The sequence below is a fragment of the Hipposideros armiger genome, unplaced genomic scaffold (genome assembly GCF_001890085.2).
Source record: "Hipposideros armiger isolate ML-2016 unplaced genomic scaffold, ASM189008v1 scaffold_223, whole genome shotgun sequence".
Classification (NCBI taxonomy): Eukaryota; Metazoa; Chordata; class Mammalia; order Chiroptera; family Hipposideridae; genus Hipposideros; species Hipposideros armiger.
Window position 1 is genome coordinate 1,977,249 of NW_017731573.1, and position 22,032 is coordinate 1,999,280.

The 22,032-nt window shown below is 46.5% G+C and overlaps 1 protein-coding gene across 6 annotated transcripts in view; it reads left to right on the forward strand.

Annotated features, from left to right (window-relative positions):
• Window positions 1-22,032, forward strand: part of AUTS2 (activator of transcription and developmental regulator AUTS2) — a 1,181,390-nt gene that overhangs the window by 545,821 nt on the left and 613,537 nt on the right. For all 6 annotated transcript variants that reach the window (XM_019654461.1, XM_019654460.1, XM_019654462.1 and 3 more), the window contains exon 3: window positions 10,515-10,616. In XM_019654461.1, coding sequence (XP_019510006.1) covers window positions 10,515-10,616 — 102 coding nt within the window. The remainder of the gene's footprint in view (window positions 1-10,514; window positions 10,617-22,032) is intronic.

Genomic DNA, 22,032 nt, shown 5'->3' on the forward strand with positions numbered 1-22,032 from the left:
ACTTGCTGCTTTGATGTTAGTGAAGGTGTATTACAAATTTCATGAAATGGGAGACGATGCTGTGCTTTTTGGCAGATTTTAAACACCTTGCATGGAGTTCATTTAGATCCCTGTCAGAGAACTCAGCAGTCCGACTAGGATTTATGCTACTCTGAGGAAACACGTCTACGGTGGGAGATTACTTTTGGATGCTTTGCTGCGTGGCTGCATAATTCACATCAGTCCTCTCGAGTTCCAGGCACAGATACCTTCTCCATGTACTTTATTCTTCTATGAGTTTTGTTTGAAGGGTTATTGACAACTACTGAGCAGCTAGCATCTTGTTGGGACTCTCCATACTCAAGCTGAAAAGGGCGGCGTAGCCAGGCTCTCAGACCTGGCAGATGTGCCCAGAATTCTCCACCTTCACTCATCTGGGTGATGGGACTTTGTTATATATTCAGTAGCAGCGATAAAATCATGGATCGTTATTTCCTTAAAGAGCCATTAATAATGGTTAAGCCTGTAATGAGCTCACAGTTTCAGAGTTTGGAGAATGTATTGTTGACAATGAAATATAATGAAAAAAGAAATGGCTTCTTATATTTTATAAAATATGTTAATCTTATTGATAGAATTCCTGTCACTCATGCCAGATAACTAGCATCCTCTTGTCTGTTTTAATTCTGGTGACCAAAACATATAATATTCTAATAGGAAGGAACTTTTGGAACTAGAGAGTAAATTACAGTAATCGTTAAATAAATGAGGTCCTGAAGCATCTACAAGCTGATAGTAAGAAATCTCATTGCATCACTTAGACCAAAGCTTTCTTATATCAGAGCCGCCATGCATGCTGGGAGAAATCAATGTAAGCAGATCAATTTTCCTTAGGTCCTTAAATGTTTAAGTCAGCACCTGGCCTTCGTAATGTCTCTTGGTTGCAGGTAAGAACTGGGAATTTCATATGAAGGATTACAACTTCTGAGTTAGTTATGCTACCCCAAATGATCCATTGGATGTGGCGGAAAATGCCAGTTTTAAATGTATTCATGGGATTAGGAATGAATACTTCTTTTGCCTGAAATCGTGCGGTTTAGCTTTAGTACTTACTGTAGTCAATCCATTTCTTTGAAATATTGAGCTGTCTGACAGCTTAAAATCCTAAGTTTTCTTTCAACTTGAGCCTGGCTTTGGAGGAAAAAGAGGCAGCGTGCGGGTGGATTTTATTATGGAAGGCTCTTTAAAGAACACTCGCCCAAGTGCTTTGGCTGGCAGGGCATGGGGACGGCTGGCAAGCTGCTTCCTCTCAGTCTTTCTTGGGTTTTGCCCTCAGCCTAGATCAACATTTAGTCAGATCATTTACGTCAGGGCCACCGGAGGCTCTTGTTAGGCCTTGTGGAACTCATTTCCTTTCATGAAGAAGCGGGGAAAAGACCCAAATGCGAAACCCAGATTCTGTTAAACCAGTTGGATACTAGGAAAAGTTTCATGCCTCAATACCCTTAATTACTCCTGGATGTTTGTTTCTCATCTAAGTTGGGGGACTGAGTTTCTAATAAACGTCTCTTGATCAAATATCGCCTTGTAAGAGTTCTTTCTGAATGCAGTCAGGTACCACAAATGTATTAAAAGTATATTCTATGGAGATACGAACATACCGCAGACTGATTATGTCCACATTAAATGTACACTTCTAAATGGGCCCTGAGCATTAAAGTGCAGCGAGCAGTGGGCAGCAGAGACCTGGGCTAGTCCTGGATCTCCTGCCGCGTTCTCAGCACATCATTGGCTTAGCTTGTTTCTTTATCTATACATTGGAGGCAGCTTTACCTACCTGTACTTAACTCAGCACTCCAGTGGCCTGAGATTCTTGACATTGCTTAGGAATTAGGGCCCACTCCACATACAGATTTTATCATCAGTACAAATATGTGTAACAGTAGGCTGTTTTCAACTATAAAATATGTGATAATTATCAAAGGTATTTAATGAATAATGATATGCTAGCTAGCTATGTGGGCATGTGTTAAAACATAAATACAGAGCAAAAGAGCTCTTCAAAGACTAGCGGAGGATATACTGCCTGAGCTTTAATAAAACCTTGACCTGAAAAGCACAGAGAAGGTGACAGTGAGCATTCCAGACTGAGGAAATCTAGTGGGAAAAGTGGAGGGCAGACATGGACGTGACATGTTCAAGAAATTGAAAGTGATGTTCATTTTAGATTAAATCCTCCTTTATTATTAAGTGTAAAAATGAAAACTTGAAGAGAATGACAATATTCTGAATTTTTATTCCATAGTAATAAGAAAAGGCTCACATAGCTTGCATCTGAATTAACTGAGAATTAGCAGGTTTGGCAGTAACTTAGGAGGAAGCTAAGTACTTAAGGGCTCAGGAGGATACAAAGTAAAATTAGCATCATTTTGGGGGGGTTCCATAAGAGAAGACTTCTGGAGAAGGGGATTTTTGAAGAAGGTGTATCGTCACTGGGGGGTTGCAGGGGAAGTTTCGGCAGTGAGATGCCCAGGGTTAAAAAGGCACGCGGAGCCGACATGAGGAGGAACCAGCGTCTTTAATCACCAATAGCAACTTTACATAGTGGTTTGGGGGAGGAGAGCGCATGGGAGTGTGCATGTTCCCTCCCGCAAGTGCAAGTCATGCTTACATAAGGTCTATGTAACTGGAGCCGACGCGCCTGCGTAGCAGGGTCCGGGGGTTGTGTCCTGTACCCCAGCCTACACATATTTGGACATACCTGGGTCTCGTGTTCCGGGCTTCCACTCGTGTGTGCCTGAATGTGCCTGGGTCCTGTCAGTCCACCCCCTGCAGGGTGGCGGTTTGGGACTTGACCATAAGTGCGTGTCTCCGTGCACAAAGACTGCAACAGCAATACATGGAGCAACAGAGGACCACGAGGCTGGTGGCGATACCTGCCAAGATAAGGCCTGCCCTCCACCGCCACGAAGGGCCCAGGGAGTCCCACCAATGCGTAAGGGGGTCCTGCAGGGCTTGGATCGCCGAAACCTCGGTGTCTATTTCCTGTAAGGTCTCCTGTACCTTTTGTTGGTTGTCCGGGAAATATACACAGCATTCAACGTGCAAGAGGGCACATGTCCCCCCTTGTGCAGCAGTTAACAGGTCTAGGGCCATCCTGTTCTGCAATACCACCTTTCTCATTTGGGTTATTTCATCAAGGAGCAAGGCTAAAGAGGCTGTGTGACGTTCAGAGCATTCGCAAGGTGTTCGGTAAGGGCTTCCACCTGTAGCTCTCCGTCTATCACTTTACCCCCTGGCAACAAGATGTGTAAAACCACCAGGCCACCCACTTTTCCCAGTGCCAATGATGGTAAACTGGGTCCCAATTGGCTGGCCGTTGGGGTACCATGGGCAGGAGGCGGCTGTGAGTAAAGGGGCACCCCCAAGTGCAGCGGCCGGTCCATCGGGCTGGCAGATACGGCCAGCCATAGCGACCACAAACCCAGATAGCATCACCTGGCAGGAAATCATTGGGTTTTGTCCCGATTATACGTCGTCCATCCCACCAGCGGGTGGGGTTAGTTACAACCGTAATGTTGAGGCAGAGCTCCTCAGGTAACCAACCCACCGTACAGTTTGGAACCATGGGATTTCGTTGTTTGACACACAGAGGAGCACGGTGAGACAATGTTACGTGAATTCCCACCAACCACCCCAGCCATTGTCCACAGCCTTGCTGAGGAGAGGGGAGTTGTGGCGCTGCCTTCACAAGAGGGCTTCAGCAGCGCAGCGGTGAGTGTTCCCCTCTGGACTGTTCTGGTCCCAGCGCTGGAGGTCTGTCCAGTTGGTACCAGTGGCAGGGGCGACTCGCCAGGGCAATCCTTCATCAGTCTTTGCTAGCAGCTCCGTGCACACCCAGCAGTGTGAGGCATTGTGCACCTGGGCAAAGGTGTGCGCCCAGCACAGTATGCTGTTTCCTGTAGCTAACCTGGGCGATACAACAGAGCAGATAAAGAGACTATCATGGGTAAGTCCCAGCCTTCCCACAAAATGCAGGCTACGTGCTTGTTTTGTGATAGCACCATAGCCAGTATGGGAGCAGCTTCTGGTGCTCCATGGGTCGTTGGTAGGGGGCCAGGGGTTAGGTCCACTGTGTACAGGGGTATAGGCCAAAGGTGTAGTACTTGCCTTGACTGGTAAAGTCACTTGTACCATGAAGGGCCAGTGCCCAAGCCAGCGTGTGACCTCCAGGCCCTTCTCTAGACCCTGTTCCCAGGGCTCAAGCAGGGTGACCAGGGTTCTTGGGTGACCTGAGCTTGCCACAGCCAGGTCCATTCCTGCGTCTGACCGGGGCTACCGTGGATGGAGCAGGTAGGATTACCATCCCCCCATTAGCCTGGCTGTACCTCCGGGTCCTTGGTCCCTGTGACCCATAAGAGTTGCAGGAGCTCCTTGGTTACCTAATCCAGTGGGGCCTTACCAGTCTTCCGTGGCTGCTCCTTCAACAGGTAAACAGCTACTGGTACCTGGTTACCTGTTTTTTCCAGTGTTTCCACTGGGAGGCCAGTACTCTTGACATGTTCTTCAACAACCTGTTATAGCGTTCAGCCATACCAACAGCTTGAGGTCGGTATGGAACGTGTAGTTGCCATTGGACATCATTGTCCTTTGCCCAGTTTTGAACCTACAAACCTATAACGTCGGCGCCTCAATCACTGGCATCATATGGCAAGGGCCAGCCATAGGCGGCCAACAGGTGCTCCAATGCTAGGAGCATATGTCATTGGTCCACCGTGGCCACAGGATAAGCAAAGCCCAGCCCGGTGGCGGTGTCTACCGCCATTAGGGCATAGTAGCGGGCTCCCTAGTCTGCAGGGAGTGGCCCGATATAGTCTACTGGCCCGTCTTGTAGCGGCCATGCCCCCTGAGGTACGGACCCTGTGGAGGTGGACAAGCACTGTCTTTGGAGGTGGTGTTCTGCACATGAAGGACATTGTTGAATGGCTTGTGCCTCTGTCCTTGTTAGTGGCAAGCCCCAACAGGTAGCCACCAATCTCATGGTTCTGACACTCACATGGCTCAGCTTTTTATGGAGCCATGCAGCCACGGCAGCGGGCTCTGGGTGCACTGTGAGCGAGCATATTCACACTAAGGCATCAGCTGCATCATTGCTGGGTGCCTGCAGTGGACGGTGGCCTGAAATGTGATCGACAGTGGTGCCCATACCCAAGCCCCGTCTCCAAAGTCCTCCCTGAGGTCTCTGCCCCATAGCGGGCAGTGGCCACTCAGCCACTCTTGGGCCTCCCATCAGTGCAGCCATAGTGTCAGGCCTCAATAAATGGCCCAGCTGTCAGTACAAATGTGTACCGGGCCAAGTTCCTTGGTTAGAACCATCCAGACCACCCGTAACTCAGCCCATTGGCTGGAGCGTCTGGTACTGTGTCATACCAAAAGGTGTCAGTGAGGGGTTGTACGGCTACAGCTGCCCATGTGGGCAACTGCCCTCGGCAAGACCCGTCTGTGTACCAGACATCTCCCAGCACTGGGGACTTGCCATCCTCAAAAGGGTTGGGAGTCTCTCCCGTTTCCACAGGATTCTCTGCTCGCTCAGAGAAGAAAGCAATGGGCCCCCAAAGAGCATGTAGTTCCTGGGCCAATAGACTAGTGGAGAACTGAGCCCATTGTTCTAAATAGACTCCCCATTTTGTTAACATTGGTGTTTGCGGCACACCAGTTTGCGGCCTTGTTGTGCAAGACCGAAGCCAGCCCTCCACTGAATAGGTCGTTTGCACCATGACCGGGTGTGGGCCTGTGGTTCTTTCACAGGTCAACGGCGGCGAACGCTGCTGCTAATTGTATTTCCACCAAGAGTATCGTTCCTCGGCTCCCCTCCAGAGCTGGGACCAAAACCTGATAGGAGTATTCCGCATGCCCTGTTTTTGCTAGAGACCCCAGCCAAACACAGAGTCCTCCACGTGGATGGTCAGGAGGAATGGCAGGGTTGGGTCAACGATCCTTAGGGACTGGGCCTGTGCTACGGCGTGTTTCGTCGCCCTGAACGCCTGCTTGGCTTCAGGGGACCAATCCCAGGGCTCCCCTTTGTGAATCAACCAGTGCAAGGGTCGCATTAGCATCACCAAATGCGGTATGAAGGTTCGCCAGAACTCCAGTAGCCCCAAGTAAGTCTGTAACTGCCTCACCATGTCTGGTCGAGGGTATGCTTGAATCTTATCTATGACCGCCTTGGGAATTACTTTTGTCTTACCCTACCATATAACTTTCAAGGACTTGACAGAGTAGCCAGGGCTCTGGACCTTGTCCTCATTGATGTCCCACCCCAAACCCATTAGGGCATCTTGGAGACTGCGGGCGGCAGTTTTCAAATCTGTAAGAGAATCAGAAGTTAACATTATGTCATCTATATAGTGAAACAAGCGCACCGTCCGAGGCTAGACCCAGGAGGCTAAATCCTGCACTACCAGCCCGTGGCACAGGGTTGGGCTGTGCAGGTAGCCTTGTGGTAACACATGAAAGGTCCAATTGTCTGCCTTCCCAGGTGAAGGAGAACTGTCCTTGGCTTGGCAGTGTCAATGTCAATGGAGAAAAAGGTGTTGGCCAAGTCTACCACATAGTGGAACAGTCCCAATTCCTGCGAGAGGTGGTCCATCAATTCTGTAATGTTTGGAACAATGGCGTACAGCAGGGGAGTCACCTTATTCAGCTCCCGGTAGTCTACTGTCATTCTCCAGGAACCGCCTGGTTTCAATACTGGCCAGACCGGGGAGTTGAAGGGGCTATGACCCCTGCCTTTTCCAACTTCAAAATAGTACGCCCGATTTCCTCATGCACACCGGACAGCAGATGATATTGTCTGATGTTAACCACTTAGGTGGCCTGTGGCAGGTGGAGGGATGTGTGGTGGGGATGTCCTCTAACCACCATTTTCACCACGCGCACCCACAAGCAGAATTCCCCCACAGTCGTCATGACGGTCAGTCCCCTGAGCACATCCACCCCGAGGATGTATTGAGTAATAGGAGACACATAGACTTGATAGTTTCTGGGGGGGGGGCGGGGATGTGTAGATGTCTGATGCCCAGGGTGATGGAGACTTTATGTACCGTGATGTGCCGGCCACCATACCCCTCAATAGTGGCTTTCGGGCCCTGAAAATGGTCCAGATTGCTGTATATGAGGGTGCTGTCTGCCTCAGTGTCCACGAGGGCCAGCACCTGCTACATGTTTCAGGGGGGACCCATATATGGTGAGCTCAACGTGCAGCTTCAGGTCATCCAGCTCCCTCGTTAACCAGGTGCCCTGGCCCGTTCCCTAACCTGGGAGGAAGTCAGTTAGGCGCAACTCTCAGGCAGTCCCCTTCTGTTCCTTCGGAGGTAATGTGGTAAACTTCTGCTCAACTGTAGCTTCCACCAGAGGGCCAAGAGGACCTCAAGGGGCTGGTCATCTGATTTCTCCTCGGCCAGCCCAGCGGCCACCAGGTCAAACCACATTTGCTGGTGGCTCACCTTAACAGGCCCCCCCCCATCGCCTTGTCCCTTGGGCGTGGCTTCCTAGCCTGCTTCGGGGGATGGGGGTGATTCATGCCCTTTCTGGATACAGTCCGCGCCTGCACAGTCGGGCCTTGCCGGCGGACTTCTGTGTCTCCCAGTCTAGCCAAAGCCCCCTGTGACCTCGTGGACTGGTCTGTCTGTATAGGGGGCTAATAAGGCATCCATGGTGCCAAAGGTGGACCATTAGCAAGGATAAGGTCTTTCATGCGGGCTGTAAATATCTCTTCATCGGGGCTGTTATACTGTAAGGCAAACATCATCTGTCACATGCCCATCTCCCGTATGACTTACACCAAGTCCAAGAAGGTGGTCCACTTACTCACATGCTCTGGCAAGTCCCCTGCATTGTCCCAGACCGCACGGGTAGCAGCTGAGCCAATTAATTAGGGTCTGATTACTGGCTGGGGGTTGGTCTGGGGCACGTTTTGCAAATGCTGCCACAAGGAGGGCACCATGGTGACGCTGGCCAGCTGCGCCATCTCGGTGGGGCTTAATTCCGTATTGTCGGCCCCGTCATCCCACAAGCGCAACAATCAAGCGGGGACCGACTCACCCAGACGCTGCTTGCGTTGCTTGGCGAGTGCCCGCAGCTCCATGGCCACGTCCATAGTGTAGGAGGTGTGGCTCACGGACTGCCTGGTCTGGCGGCCCCGCCTCCAGGATCCAGCGCTCCTTGACTTCCACCTTTTGTCGCACCACCAGTCGGGCACACCGCACCAACCCTGGTGGGCTGCTAGCCCGGGAGGGCACCTCCAACTCGGGGGACCCTTGGAGCATGTGTTCATCCACCACCAGGTGTTGCTCCAGATCCTCTTCCCAACACTGTAACTGCTGCACCCGGCCTGCGTACTGCTGAATGTCACAGCTAGCATGTCGTATGACTGCTAGGAACATCTGGGCCTCTCGGCTGGCCACCTCCTGGTGCACCAGTGGACATTCGGCTCCAACGCCTCCAGGGTTTTGTGGACATCTTTCGGTCGGGGGCGCACGGCGTCCCAGTCCTCTGGCAGAGTCCAAGCCAGCAGGTACGCCGCGACCAGGTACCAAAAGGATGTCCGGGGTCACATCCCGTCTACCTGGGGCAGTTCCTCCAACGGGGCAGAGGGGGCACTCACCTCATCCTGACAACTACACCACATGTCCTCACAGGGGTGTTGCAGGGGAGGTTTTGGTGGTGAGATGCCCAGTGTATAAAAGGCACATGGAGCCAACGTGAAAAGGAACCAGCGTCTTTAATCAGCAATAGCAACCTTATATAGTGGTTTGGGGGAGGAGAGCGCATGGGAGTGCGCATGCTCCCTCCTGCAAGTGTAAGTCATATTTACATAGGGGCTTATGTAACCGGAGCCATTGCGCCTGCACAGCAGGCTCCGGGGTTGTGTCCTGCACCCCACCAGCCTACACATATTTGGACATACCCGGGTCTCGTGTTCCGGGCCCCTGCTTGTGTGTGCCTGAACGTGCCCGGGCCCTGTCAAGGTGGTAGAAGAAGATTGGTAGAAAGGTTGAAAGAAAAAAAGGAATTTCTATATAGTGGGGATATGTGGATCGCTGATTAGATTGTATGATCAAAAGTGCCGTCTGAACTGCACCCTTTAAAGAGGTGCATTAATGGTACAAGGAATGCTGACGATGGGTTGTCCATTCATCTTGTTTCGTTTTCCCCTTTGGCCCCAAAGCCACATGAAAACCTGTGGGCAAAAGTTTTGTAACCTGTTATCCTTCTTGCTCTTTAAAGTTCCTTCTTGCCCAGAAATACGGGGCTTGTATTTTGTTTGAGACTTTCCATGTGTTCTGATCTGCGCCCTCCTCTCTAATATTTCTCCCTATTTCCTCCCCAAAGGAGCTCTGTTTCTGAGAAGACCCTGATCATTTCCTCGCGAGTTCCTATCCCTGCCTTTCCTTCCCACCCTTCTCCAGCGGTGTCTTCTTTCCACTCAACCATATGAGCTCAATCGGCTATTAAAATCCAAGGCTTCAGAAATCACTTCCACTCTGAACGTCACTGGCTACTTTTTGGTTTTTCTTTAGCACATATTTCCTTGTGTTGTTACACTCGCTTTGCTCGCACTGCCTTGCTAGATTGAGGACATTGTAAAGGGGCTCTGTCTTGTCACCTGGATGAATTGCTTGGGGTCTCTGCAGATGGGGTTGGTGATGATGTCACAGATAGACTCATCTTCCATGTGTGTGACTCAGTCTTACAAAGACTGATGTTTGCAACTCTGTGTGTTTGTTCATTTATATGGAAAACCAGAGCTGGGTAAATGTGTAGAAATTGCTAAAATGTAAGCTTTGTAAGATCAGAGGGTTTTGTTTTTTTTTAGTTTATCACCATATCTCCAGTGCTTTCTACCAGGCCCAAATGTGGGACTTAATACCTATTGGTTGCTGGCTTAATTTACTTAAGCTGTGTATCTGGCAGGAAACCTCTAGAATGTTTTCTCATCAAACAGAATCCTTAAGCGTCTTCCCAGTGTTTAAAGGGTAACATCTAGCATCTCATCATTTCCTCTTAGGATAAGGAAACCTTGTGTTTTGTTCTGTTTTGTTGTCATTGCTGTTTTCAGAAGAGGACAGAATAAATAAGGTGGGAAGTTATAGTTGGTGTAATTTGGCTTTAGCACGTTCAGTATTTTGGGTCTTTTTATTATTGAAAAAAAAATGACAATGGAACAGAGGAAGAATCTGAGGGAAGATTACTTTCCAAGATTTATGAACCTTTGTTAGACTTTTCAAAGTGTTTATTTAAGGCTTGCTCACTCCTATCTCCATTGGCATTTTATGGTGAATGTTTTGCTTTTCCTGCCCTCTGTGTTTCTTTCAGTGGCAGCTTGCCTGGCACTATTCAGAAACTGAGAAAATGGTAAAGATCAAGACCTTAATTAAATTATTCCCTTTTGACCAGGCTTAAAGAACAGGGGCAAAGAAGCAGCTGTGTGAGGAGACCACTGACCTTTCTTGTTTCTTGTGTCTTGCCTATAGCTCAAGCCAGGACAGAACAGCTGCAGGGACAGCGACAGTGAGAGCGCCAGCGGAGAATCGAAGGGCTGCCCCAGGAGCAGCTCCCGAGAAAGGCTCAGCGACGTAAGTGTGAAAACAATCAGACAAACCACCAGGCCATACGTTCCTTGGGTCGAGCCTCAGGTCCCCAGCGCCCCGTCCCTGCACATCACTTGCATATCTAGCTCTCACAGTGTAACCTTTCTTGATGTACACGTGGCGGAGCCTTGTGTTACAGTGTCATTCCATTTTCTAGTTTGACCGAAAATGTGTTTTAACAAATTATAAGGTAGGTGGGAGTATTTGTCAACTTAGCAAAAACAGGTAAAAGAGGAAAGTGATAATACTTTTAATATTAGTGTTCAATGAAAGGAATAGGCAGTGCTACAACTGGGAAACGGCATCCTTCTACTATGGGCTACATATTTGTGATTTCTTCCCTCTGAGATTGGTAACAGTCCCTCTCTGCTGTTTTATTTCTGTTGGGAGGGGTGACTAACCAGTCACTTACTTGGCTAGAGAAGGAGCTAAGTTTCCTGACTGATTTCTGGGGGAGAAACTTGTGAGAACACACCATAGCTCTTGAGGGATGTGTCAGCTCTCTCGACCTGGCTCTAATCCCTCTCCAGTCTCCTGCCCGCCAACAGCCTCCCCCCAACCAACCACTTCTGGGAACCACCTGGCCCCTTTGGGACGTTCTTTCCTTCTTCCCTAACATGCCATGTAACAGGATTCTTGACCCATCTTTGCCCCTGAGAGCACCACTTGGAAACTTTCTTATAAAATTGATCAAGTAGGGAGAGACTTTTATTATTGGTACCGACACAGGCACGTCAGTAGATGAATGAGACAATACTTTAAGAAACATACAGCGATTCCGCGTCTGAGTTTCCAGAAGCAGCAGGCGGGGTGTGTGACAGGAGCAAAGCCATCGCCTCCTGTCTTCTTCCTTGGATGCTCTAAAGCATCTGTTTTCATGATGGTGTACGGATGACCAGTGTGTTGCCAGAGGAAAATATTAGTACTTATTATTTTCTAAGTAAAGAAATTAAACTTTACTAATATCCAATTTAATAAGCAGGAAGTAGTTTGTCTATATAACTTATAAACACACGTATCTTAGGAATATGCTCGAAGCTTTTTTTACTGAGAGGTTTCCATAAGCATAAGAGGATGGGGGCCGTTGCAACACATTGAGTTATTCCTATGATAATCTCCCACCTGGTTCCCCCGCAGCCAAGCTGGACTGCCCAGGACAGTTACCTTCCTACACCTCTCAGGAAAATCTGTGAGATAGAGGGTGAGATGTGGTGTATGGAACATTGAATTCTTACAAGGATTAAGTGGAATAAACAAAGTATAATTGTTTCTACAGTAATCTTAATAGTTTATAGATATTTGCTTCTTCTTTTAATATTGTATAATAGCAATTATATATATAAAGGTTATTAACTCAGTTTTTGCTGAATATGTCTGTATATAAAAATATTTATGTGTTTATGTTTTATTAATTTTGTGATGGAACTATAAACTATAATAATAAAACTATAACAGTATTTCTTACCTATTTTGTTATGTTAACAATACATAATACTTAAGTAGCTGTTCTAAGATTTTGTTTTGCTTTTACTGCAAGATCTTATTGATCCTGGAAATCATTCCAGGATTACTTTATCATAATTTTGTCATAGGATGGAGAGCTGGCAGCCACATTAGGCCAGGGGACAAGAACACAGCTTTGTACAGTCACTGAGATCCTCGACGGGTTGCCCTTAACATACTTTTCATTAGATGAAAATAAATTGGCAAAAGATATCCCATGTTTATGTATAGGAAGATTTAATGTTAAGATGTCAATACTACCCACAGCAATTTATAGATTCAGTGCAATGCCTCTGAAAACTCCAAAGTCTTTTTGCAGAAATGAAAAAGCAGATACTCAGATTCATATGGTATCATGTCCCGCGTGACAAGGGCTGGGGGGCTCGAGGAGGGGCGGCGAAGGGCTAAGAAATCACAAGAGTCAAAAATAGAGTTTCTGTGGGCCAGCGATCATCCTGTCTCTGCAGACCGAGAGAGTGGAGCCCTGATACTGGCGGACGAATAACTTTTATTTACAACTGTCACAAAGAAGTCAATTTGAATATCTATACCCAATTAATTGATTCGATTAGACTGGCAGCTGCTTCACCGAAACTCATTGTGATCAAGCACGAGTTGTGCTTTCACACGTATGATCCCCGGGATGGCCTCAGCATTCCCAGACCACCGGATAAGGAAGTTTTACCGAGATCATTCTGTCGGGTCTCAGCATTCCAAGACACTCCCTTATGACTTCAAAGGATCAGTGTGCAGGAGCATTCAAGTCGGCAGCTGCAAGGCGACAATATGGAATGGCATGAGGCCCCCTAACAGAAAACACAGTGTTGAAAAAGAAAAACAAAGTTAGGAGACTTACACTTCCTAATTTTAAAACTTATTACAAAGCCACAGTGATCTAAACAGTGTGGTAATGGCATCAGGATAGTCATATAAAGCAATGGAATATAATTGAGAGTCCAAAAAGAAACCCAGACATCTCTGGCCAGCTGAGTTTCTACATGAATGCCAAGTCCATTCAATTGGGAAAGATTTTCTCTTCAACAGATGGTGCTGGAACAGCTGGATTTCCCCAATCTAAAGAGTGAGGTTAGAACCCTGTATCACACCATGTACAAAACTTAACTCAGAATGAATCAGTGACCAGGATGTAAGAGCTAAAACCATAAAACTCTTAGAAGAAAACATATGGGTAAATCTTTATGACCTTGCGTTTGGCAGTGGCTTCCTAGATATGACACCAAAAGTGTAAGCAACAAAAAGGAAGATAGATAAATTGGACTTCATCGAAATTAAAAACTTTTGTGCATCAAAGGGTATTATCAAGAAAGTGAAAAGATTGTAAGAAAAATATTTGCAAATCATGTAACTGATACATGTTTAATATCCATATATAGAAAGAACTCTTACAATTCAACAACAAACCAATTCAAAAATGGGCAAAGGACTTGAGTAGACATTTGTGCAAAGAAGATGTACAATTGTCAAATAAGCATATGAAAGATGCTTATACATATCAGCGTTAGGGAAATGCAAATATAAACCATGATGAAATAGCACTTCATATTTACTGAGATGGCTACAATTTTTTTTAAGGAAATAAGTGTTGGCAAGGATATGGATGAATTGGAATCTTTCTACATGCTGGTGGGAATGTAAAATGGTGTAGCCACTGTGAGAAACAGCCTGGTACTTTCGCAAAAAGCTAAATACAGAAATACCATATCCTCACCAACTCCACTTAGGTGTGTAACGAAACACATTGAAAACAGATATTCAGGTGCTTATCTGCCAGTGTTCATTCCAGCATTCAGTAACCAAAAGGTGGAATCAACACAAGTGTCCATCAACAGCTGAATGGATAAACAAAGCATGGCGTATATGGACAATGGTCTATTATTCAGCCATAAAAAGAAATGAAGTTCACATTCATGTTACAACACAGATGAACCTTGGAAACATTATGTTAACTGAAAGAAGCTAGATGTAAAAAAGACAAATACTGCGTGACTCCACTTATATGAGGTATGTAGATAATGCAAATTTCTAGAGACAGAAATTAAGACAGGAATTATCAGGGACTGGTGTAGAGGGGTGGGGAAGTTACTGCTTAATGGTTACAGAGTTTCTATTTGGGGTGATGAAACTGTCTTACACAAATTGTGACTAATATCACTGAATTGTACACTTAAAAATGGCTCAAATGTCAAACTTTATGTTATATGTACATTTTAGCACATCAGAAATGACGTAAGGAAAATGAGGGCTTTAGCAGTTCTGCCAGTCCACAAAGTACTTCTAGTTCATGTTGCGTGTTAATTATTGAAATTCATACTTTATGCAGCAACACTGTTAAAAGATGAAAGAAGAGCAGAAACAGCCTTTAGTTTAAAGCTACTTTTCCCTTGTCCTGAATACCCTGTCTGGTCCCCGAGGCATCACAAGGTTTTTCCGCCCCAGCTAGTGGGAATACCAGGTCTCCCGTGCCCTGCTTGAGCTCTGGGCATTGTCACATGCTCCTTTCCTGTGCTTTCTCCCTTTACCTTGGGCACTGTCCTCCCACAGACAAGCTGATGTGGATGCAGGTGAAGCCCAGAGGTGAACCTTTTTTAGCTTCTGTGATTCTCTGGGAAGCTCTCTCCTCTCCCGTCCTCTGCTTTGCCTGTTCCCCCTACCTTGGCTTCCTTTGCTTATCCACTCTATTTTCTCAACCCAGGAATGCTGCTGGGCCCCACCTGGGTCACCCACCCACCTGGGCCATCCCCCACCTGGCTCACCCCCACCCGGGTCACCCCCCACTCGGGTCACCCCCACGTGGGTCACACCCACCCGGGTCACCCCCACGTGGGTCATCCCCCACCCGGGTCATCCCCCACCTGGGTCATCCCCCACCCACCCCATCATGGAGGCATGAACACTCCCTGCAGGTAGTTAGCTGGAGCAGGTGTCAGGATCACCTCATCTGCTTTTCTTCTCTCTGAGATCACAGTCCTGTACTGCCTATTGCCCAGTTTCTAAAAACCCTTTTTCATACAGTTTGCCTGGTTCTTTAGTAGCTTAAGCTACTGAAAGTGGGAGAGTATATTGGGTCCCTGTTAGTCCATCATGCCCACTACTGGTTTTTCAGCTGAGGTAAAAATTCCCAGAAGTCTTCAGCTCACTTTTAATATTTTCAGGAGCTTTGACAGTTGAGGCTTACTCTCAAGGGCAGCTACTCAGGATACTATATTATTCCAGCTTTTTTTTTTTTAATTGGACAGGCAAAGGAATAAGGATAAAGAATTCCAGTAGAGCTGGCTCATGGGTAAAGCTTAAAAGCCAAATGTGCCTGACTTTTCTAAATTACTTATCCCCGAGCCATACTGCCAGGAGGGAGTATTTGTCTGTATGGACTTTAGATTGTCCACTCAAAGATATATAGTAACTTATTTAGACTATTCACAAAGGAAAAAGTGAAGGAGCATAATTGAATATATCAGTGTTCATGATGAGTTATTCAAGAGTGAACGTACTTCTTAAACAGAATTTTGCAACTGAAGAAGTTGTCACAACTTAGGGGCTCAACTTAGAATCTTTATAAACAAAGCCTCAAATTGTGAAATGATCATGGGCATTTATTACAAACACAGCCAGTTGTAATTGCAGTTTAGCTATTGATCATACGTGCAACCTTGAGGAAAGAACTTGGCCTTGCTAAGCTGTGGTTCATCTGTGAAATAGGAACACCAACCTCACAGGTCTCTACAGATTGCCCAGTACTGGTGTTTGAATCACATAGCACAGTTCTTGGTGCTTAAAGCACCTCCTCTACTCAGAAATACTCATCCGCTTCCTTTTTGCATCAGATGTAGAACTTACCTTAGGAACCGTCTTACCCTTTTACCTTAAGTTCCCTTGTAACTGTCAACTTGACAAGCCAGCCTGCATATCTCAATCATGATGGACGGGATTCTGCCTCACGAACAAAACCCTAGTTATCCTAAGTCTCCTGACTTACTTCTCTCACCCCTGAACTGTCCTCTTGTTTCCCTGCCCCAGTATTGGATCCCAGAGCTGAGATTCTCCAAGCCAAGCTCTGTTCCTTCTTCTGTCTGAACTATCCGCCCACTTCATTCGTCTCCTTTACCTCCTGACTGTCTGTGAAGAGGTGTTGGGGTCTGACTGGCACTAATGGTGTTTCCGACGCCCTCACCATGCCTCACAGGGATAACTCCTGGGACCTCTCAGTGGTTTCATCTGCCCCGCCGAGATTGCACTGTGCTCTGCAGTGCTTCCAGAGTTGTTTTCCCGAGCCAGAGCACACACTTGAACTTCCGTGTTTAAGATCTTTTGTTCAGAGTCCCCTCTCCTGGGGGTTGGTTATCTGCAGAGCTCTCCAGGAGCAGCTATGAAGCCACCTCTGCATGTGCCCGGTCCCTCTGCTTCCCTACTCTTGGACCTGATACGTAGTCCCTTTGAACCACCTTCTTTTTCTTAAGGAATATGCTCTTTCTAGTCTTTCTACTTTTGTTTCTTTTGTTTCCTCTTTTCTTTTTTCTTTCCCTTTTCCTCCTGCCAGCCTGTGTCACTCCCTATAGCCAACCCTTCCCAGCACCCCATGGAAGTAAACTCATTTAATGCTTTATTGAGATTAGTATGGTGATATGATTCTAGTTTTCCTCTGAAAGAATTTTGGGTCTGGTTTTTAGTAATGAGAAGGCAGAAATATGTTTAGTACTTTCTAAGTGTTCAAGACATTGAAGGAATTGAAATATTTTAAAAAATAGTGAAAAGGGATTGAATTCTAGTAAGTCCTATGCTAAATAGTTCTCTAATCTTCCTGTTCTGTAGCTTTTTAGTCCCTTTAATAGGATCTCAGTTGATGCATTTCTTGTGCTTCTTTCTGAGATACCACTTCTCCTACCGCAACTCTTCCAGGTTTGGGGGTTTATTGAGTTATCGGTCCCACATGCCGTCTCTCATCAGTCCACGCAAGCATCTGCCCAGCCCTCCCTTCTCCCACCCTCCCCCCAAACCTTTATGGAGGCTGCACTCCATGCCACGTTGACTGGTGACTGTGAAGGGAGAAGCAGACCCAGCCTCAGCGTCAGTGAGCGTCTCTGTACTTTAGAAGAAAATCTAGTCCAGACCCGAAGGACTCTTAATATTCTGTTTCTTCTTTTTTCTCTTATTTTTTTATGACAGATTGTTTTCCCCTAACAGTTTGTGTATGCCTTTTTCCTTTCTTACACTGTACATGTATGTGTTTTCTTGGGTACATCAGTGTTCTGACTGTCCAGAAATACTGATTATGCCTTTTCTGTGTCAGGTGTAGTTCTGGACACTTGAGGTTGAGTGGAGGACAGAATGGAGTGTCTGCCCTCAGGAAGCTTCTAGTCTATCGGGAGAGGCAAACAACAAACCTGTGAGGAAACAGTAACATTATTTCTGATGTAATACATTTATGAAGTGCACAGAACAGTAATGAAGGTGGGAGGGGGTGTGTTGCTGTTTTAATGAGGGTGATTGGATTAGGCCTTTCTGTGTAGGTGACGTTTGCCTGAAGCCTGACTAGAGAGAAGGGGCAGCCCTGTGCAGACCTGCAGGAAAAGCACTCCCGGCAGCAGGAACAGGCAGGCTCAAGGCCCTCGGTCGGGGCAGGCATGCCATGTCTGAGGGGAAGAGAGAGGGCCAGTGTGGCTAGAGGATGGGACGGAGCAGCGGGCTGACCACATACTTACCGGCGACTATGAAGGGAGAAACAGACCCGGCCTCAGCGTCAGTGAGCTTCTCTGTACCCTAGAAGAAAATCTAGTCCAGACCTGAAGGACTCTCGTGGTCCGTTTCTCCTCCGAGTCTGATGAGATGAGGTGTTGTATTAGTTTCCTGGGCTGCTGTAATGAGTGACCACAAGGGAGTGCTTTACAACAGAAATCTATTTTCTCATAGTTTGCAAGGCCAGCAGTCCAACATGAGGGTGTCAGCAGGACCGTGATCGCTCTGAAGCCTCTAGAGAGGAATCCTTCCTTTCCTGTCCTAGCATCTGGTGGCTTCTGGCCATCCGCCGTGTTCCTTGGCTTCCCACTGCACCAGCCAGCGTCTGCCTTCGTCTCTACATGGCCGTCTGCCCTCTCTGTAGTTATGTGTGTCCTCCCCTTCTTATACGGGCAGCCATCATCGGAACTGGGACCTACCTCCATGCAGTAGGGTCCCCACTTAAGGGCCCTGTTTCTAAACAAGGTCATTATACTTGTATCAGTCACGGTTCTCAAGAGAAACAGCCTATGGAATGCGTAGGCATGTACAGTGAGGAAGGCTGACAAGTCTCCATGTCAGCGGGGAGGATACTGGAGACCCAGGGGAGGTGATGGTCAGTTCCTGCCCTAGTGCAGCAGCCCGAGAACCACAGAACTGATGGTGTGATTCCAGGCCACAGACCAGAAGGCTCGAGACCCAGGGAGAGTCAGTGGTTCAGTGTGGGTCTGAAAGCAGGAAAAACCGTTGTACCAGCTTGAAGGCCGTCAGACAGGAGTTTCCTCTTATGCTGAGGATGATCATTTTTTTGTTTTATGAAACTGATTGGATGAGGCCCAGGCCACATCAGGGTGGGGCAGTATGCTGTATTCGGTGTATGGATCGAAACATGAAACTCATCCCAAAGCATCCTCACAGTAACACCAGACCAGCGTGGGACCGAGTGTCTGGGGGCCCCGTGGCCCCCGCACGCTGATGCCAGTCAGGTTAACCTTCATCACATTCTGAGGCTTCTGCTGAATGTGAGCTTTAGAGAGATGCTGTCCAACCCGCTGTAAGTTATTAGTTTAAAAGCCTGTGTCTGGAAGATATTAAAGGAACGTTGTTATAATTTTTACTTTAAATTGTTTGCTTTGCCTTTTATATGAAGAACTGCAGATAACGATGAGAGCAAGAACGAAATCAGCAAAATAAGCCAAGAAGCTGTTGAGTGTGAATGAGAGCTAGTGACAGCCTGAAGTGGGTTATAACAGAGGGCTGGGCAGTTGAAGCTGGAAGTGACCGTATCCATCATGCCTCTTGCTTTTATCAAGTTGTTACCCTCCGCCCATTTTTACTTGAATTCTCCTGGGAGCTCATTTTCCCATTCAAATATAGTGTTTTGCGTCTGTAGCAGCTATTAGTAATCTTATTTCCAAGGCACATGTCTTAGGATTAAGATTTCATGTTCTTTTAATTGTCATTGTTTCCTAAAACGCTATGAAGAATCCATAAATGAGCTTGTTTTGTGACCTTTGTAAGACCTGTACTTGGCCATGATGTTTCTGCTTTTTACTCCCACGAGAGAACAGCATTAATGGAGGTGGGTAGACAGGGATGTCAGACACAATTGGTGATTTGGAACAGTTTTAAATATCCTATTTAAATTAGCCCTGGGGTCAGAACACACGTCTCATCTGAGGGTGGAGCACATCCATTTCATACTCAGGGAGCGGAGATGGTACCCGCGGCCTCCCTGTGTAGATCTCTAATGAATGGAGCACATCTAGTTTAGATGGATAATCAATTTTGAAATCCCTTGTTGTAGGTAACCTGTTAACACAGAAATGTTAACTCCACGAGTTTAATGAGTAGCTTCAGTGATAGCTTAGTGACAGAGATGGAAAGCCAGCCAGGTGGGGAGCAGTGAGGAAGAGTGGAATGAGGTTTAATGAATATCCACTTGCAGTCTTGAATGTCAGCAGCATCATTCTACCTCCTGGAAAATGTCTTTCAACGGCGCATCCTATTACTGTTCTGCAGCCCATGGTAGCTGGGAGAATGAGGCAGCGTGTTTGTAAGAAATCTCTCCTTTGCAACATAATGAGATCGAGATGGGTAATTTGCAGCAATTGCTAGAGCAGTGGTCAAATCTGCAAAAAACACAGTAGAATGAAAAGACCATGTTAAACAGGAGATGCCTTATAATGAGCCCAGAAATCACGGCTCAGGCAGCCAGCTGGCTGGCACTTTTTCATGTCCTTGTCTTCTCATGCAAACTGCTAAACACTTTCTCCTACTCTATTTTCTCAGTCTCTCTATACCTCTCATTTCTACCTATTACATGAAAATATGAATGAATTGGCCACTCTGCTACTCGAAGAAATAAGAATGAAGCCTATTTCATTATTCAAAAAAAACCTAAACATGGGTGTATGGTATTATTTCAAATGCTATTTTTTAATGCTTTTTGCTGCATTTTAAAAACACGTCTCCTTTTAGAAGTGTCTCCTTTTCAAGCCTCAGTTTGACTCAGGCTTTTCTGGATTCTATGGCCACGTTAAGTATATAGTTTGGCCAGCATTTGCCTCCTCTCTTCAAGCTGGAAAAATGGAAGACCCCTCCTCTCATTAGGAACAGATGGAAAATACAGAAAGTTGAAATCAACTTTATGTCATCAAATGGTTCAGTGGCCGGGACACCCCCACCTGTCTGTCTCCCTAGGCCTTTACCTCTTGCTGCCTGTCTCTTTTTCTATAACACGAGAAAGCAGTACCAATCCCTAAATGCTCACCTATAAATGAATAGCTAACCTAACACATTTAAACAATAAATAGCTGTTTCTAAACATTATTCCATTTTTGTAGCCTAATTTATCGTTGCCCATGGTTTAGGGTCTTCATGGAATTTCTGACTTGGGAAAATGTTACTGCTCTCCAATATTTGCAGCTGTATTTCGATACAGACTTAGATGAGGCATATGTGACCAAGATGTTTCCTGGGCCTTTGTGTCATGGGCTGTCAGTGCACGTATCTCCTGGCCTGTTGCTGCTCTCAGAACTTGTTTGTTCCTTGTGTCTAATGGTGGAGGGCCTGTTGGCAACCAGGAGTGGTGACCTGCACACCAGGCCACAGTCAGAGTCCTGGGAACATAGAGCTGGACAAGGAGAAATCTCTTTGTTTCAGAGATGTCGATTCTGTTCAAATTTTCCAGCTATGATTGAAGGAAGCTGGCAGTTGGCTGAGAAAAAATATGGTGGAAAAGGGAGTAAGGGGAGGAAATGTCAATGCAAAGTAGATGAGAAGAGTTTTTTGACAAAGTTTTCTGCCAGGTCCAGAAATCACAACTTAATGTCACAAATCTTTGCCTATTAAAACAAGAATAAGTGAGTGGAGTGGATTAGAGAATGGGGGTCGTCTGACTGTAAGGTTCTGTTTGCTTTCCGGCAAATGCTGACACACTCCAGCGGGCCTTCACGGTACATGAGGAACTGGTGCCTGTGTTCATCATGTGGCTGTCTGTGAGTGCCGGTGTAGGGAGTGTTATAAGGCAGGGCCCTTAAATGCTTTGTTGCATTATGTTAATTCCTCGGCAGTGCAATCAAATTCATGTCGTAATTAAAGCTGTCAGTTGGAAGGCAAGCCAATCGCCACGAAAACACAGCATAACAAATGAAGTGAAATGATTTTGCGTGTAGCTATACAATGCTTCGCCAGGCATGAAATTAAATAAGTAATTTGATGTTGACATCAGAAATTGAAATGATACCCACTGTTCCCTCATTCAGTCAGACCTGCATAAACAATAGCCAGAACAAATATGCACAACAAAGCTCTCTTCTCCACCCAGCTCCCTGAGTAATATACAATATATATGCAAAATGAGTATAACAGAGCTTTCCGAGACCTGAAGGATGTAATTTTCTTTGATATACAATAAGATGATATGTATGTGGGGGTGGGGAAGTGCGTTTGGAGGGGTACTTCTGCGTCTGGGATAAAATACATTTGCAGGAAGGGGGAAAAAAGCCCTGAAATAAACAAATTCCATGTTTTCTCTGGTAATTCATCCTAAAATGATTTTCCCTCCCAGGAGTCTGACTCCAGGCTGGTGGAGACCTAACCTGGGTTTTGCCTTCTTCTGTGGGTGCTGGAAACAGGTGCTGTTATCACGTGGCTGAACACTGCC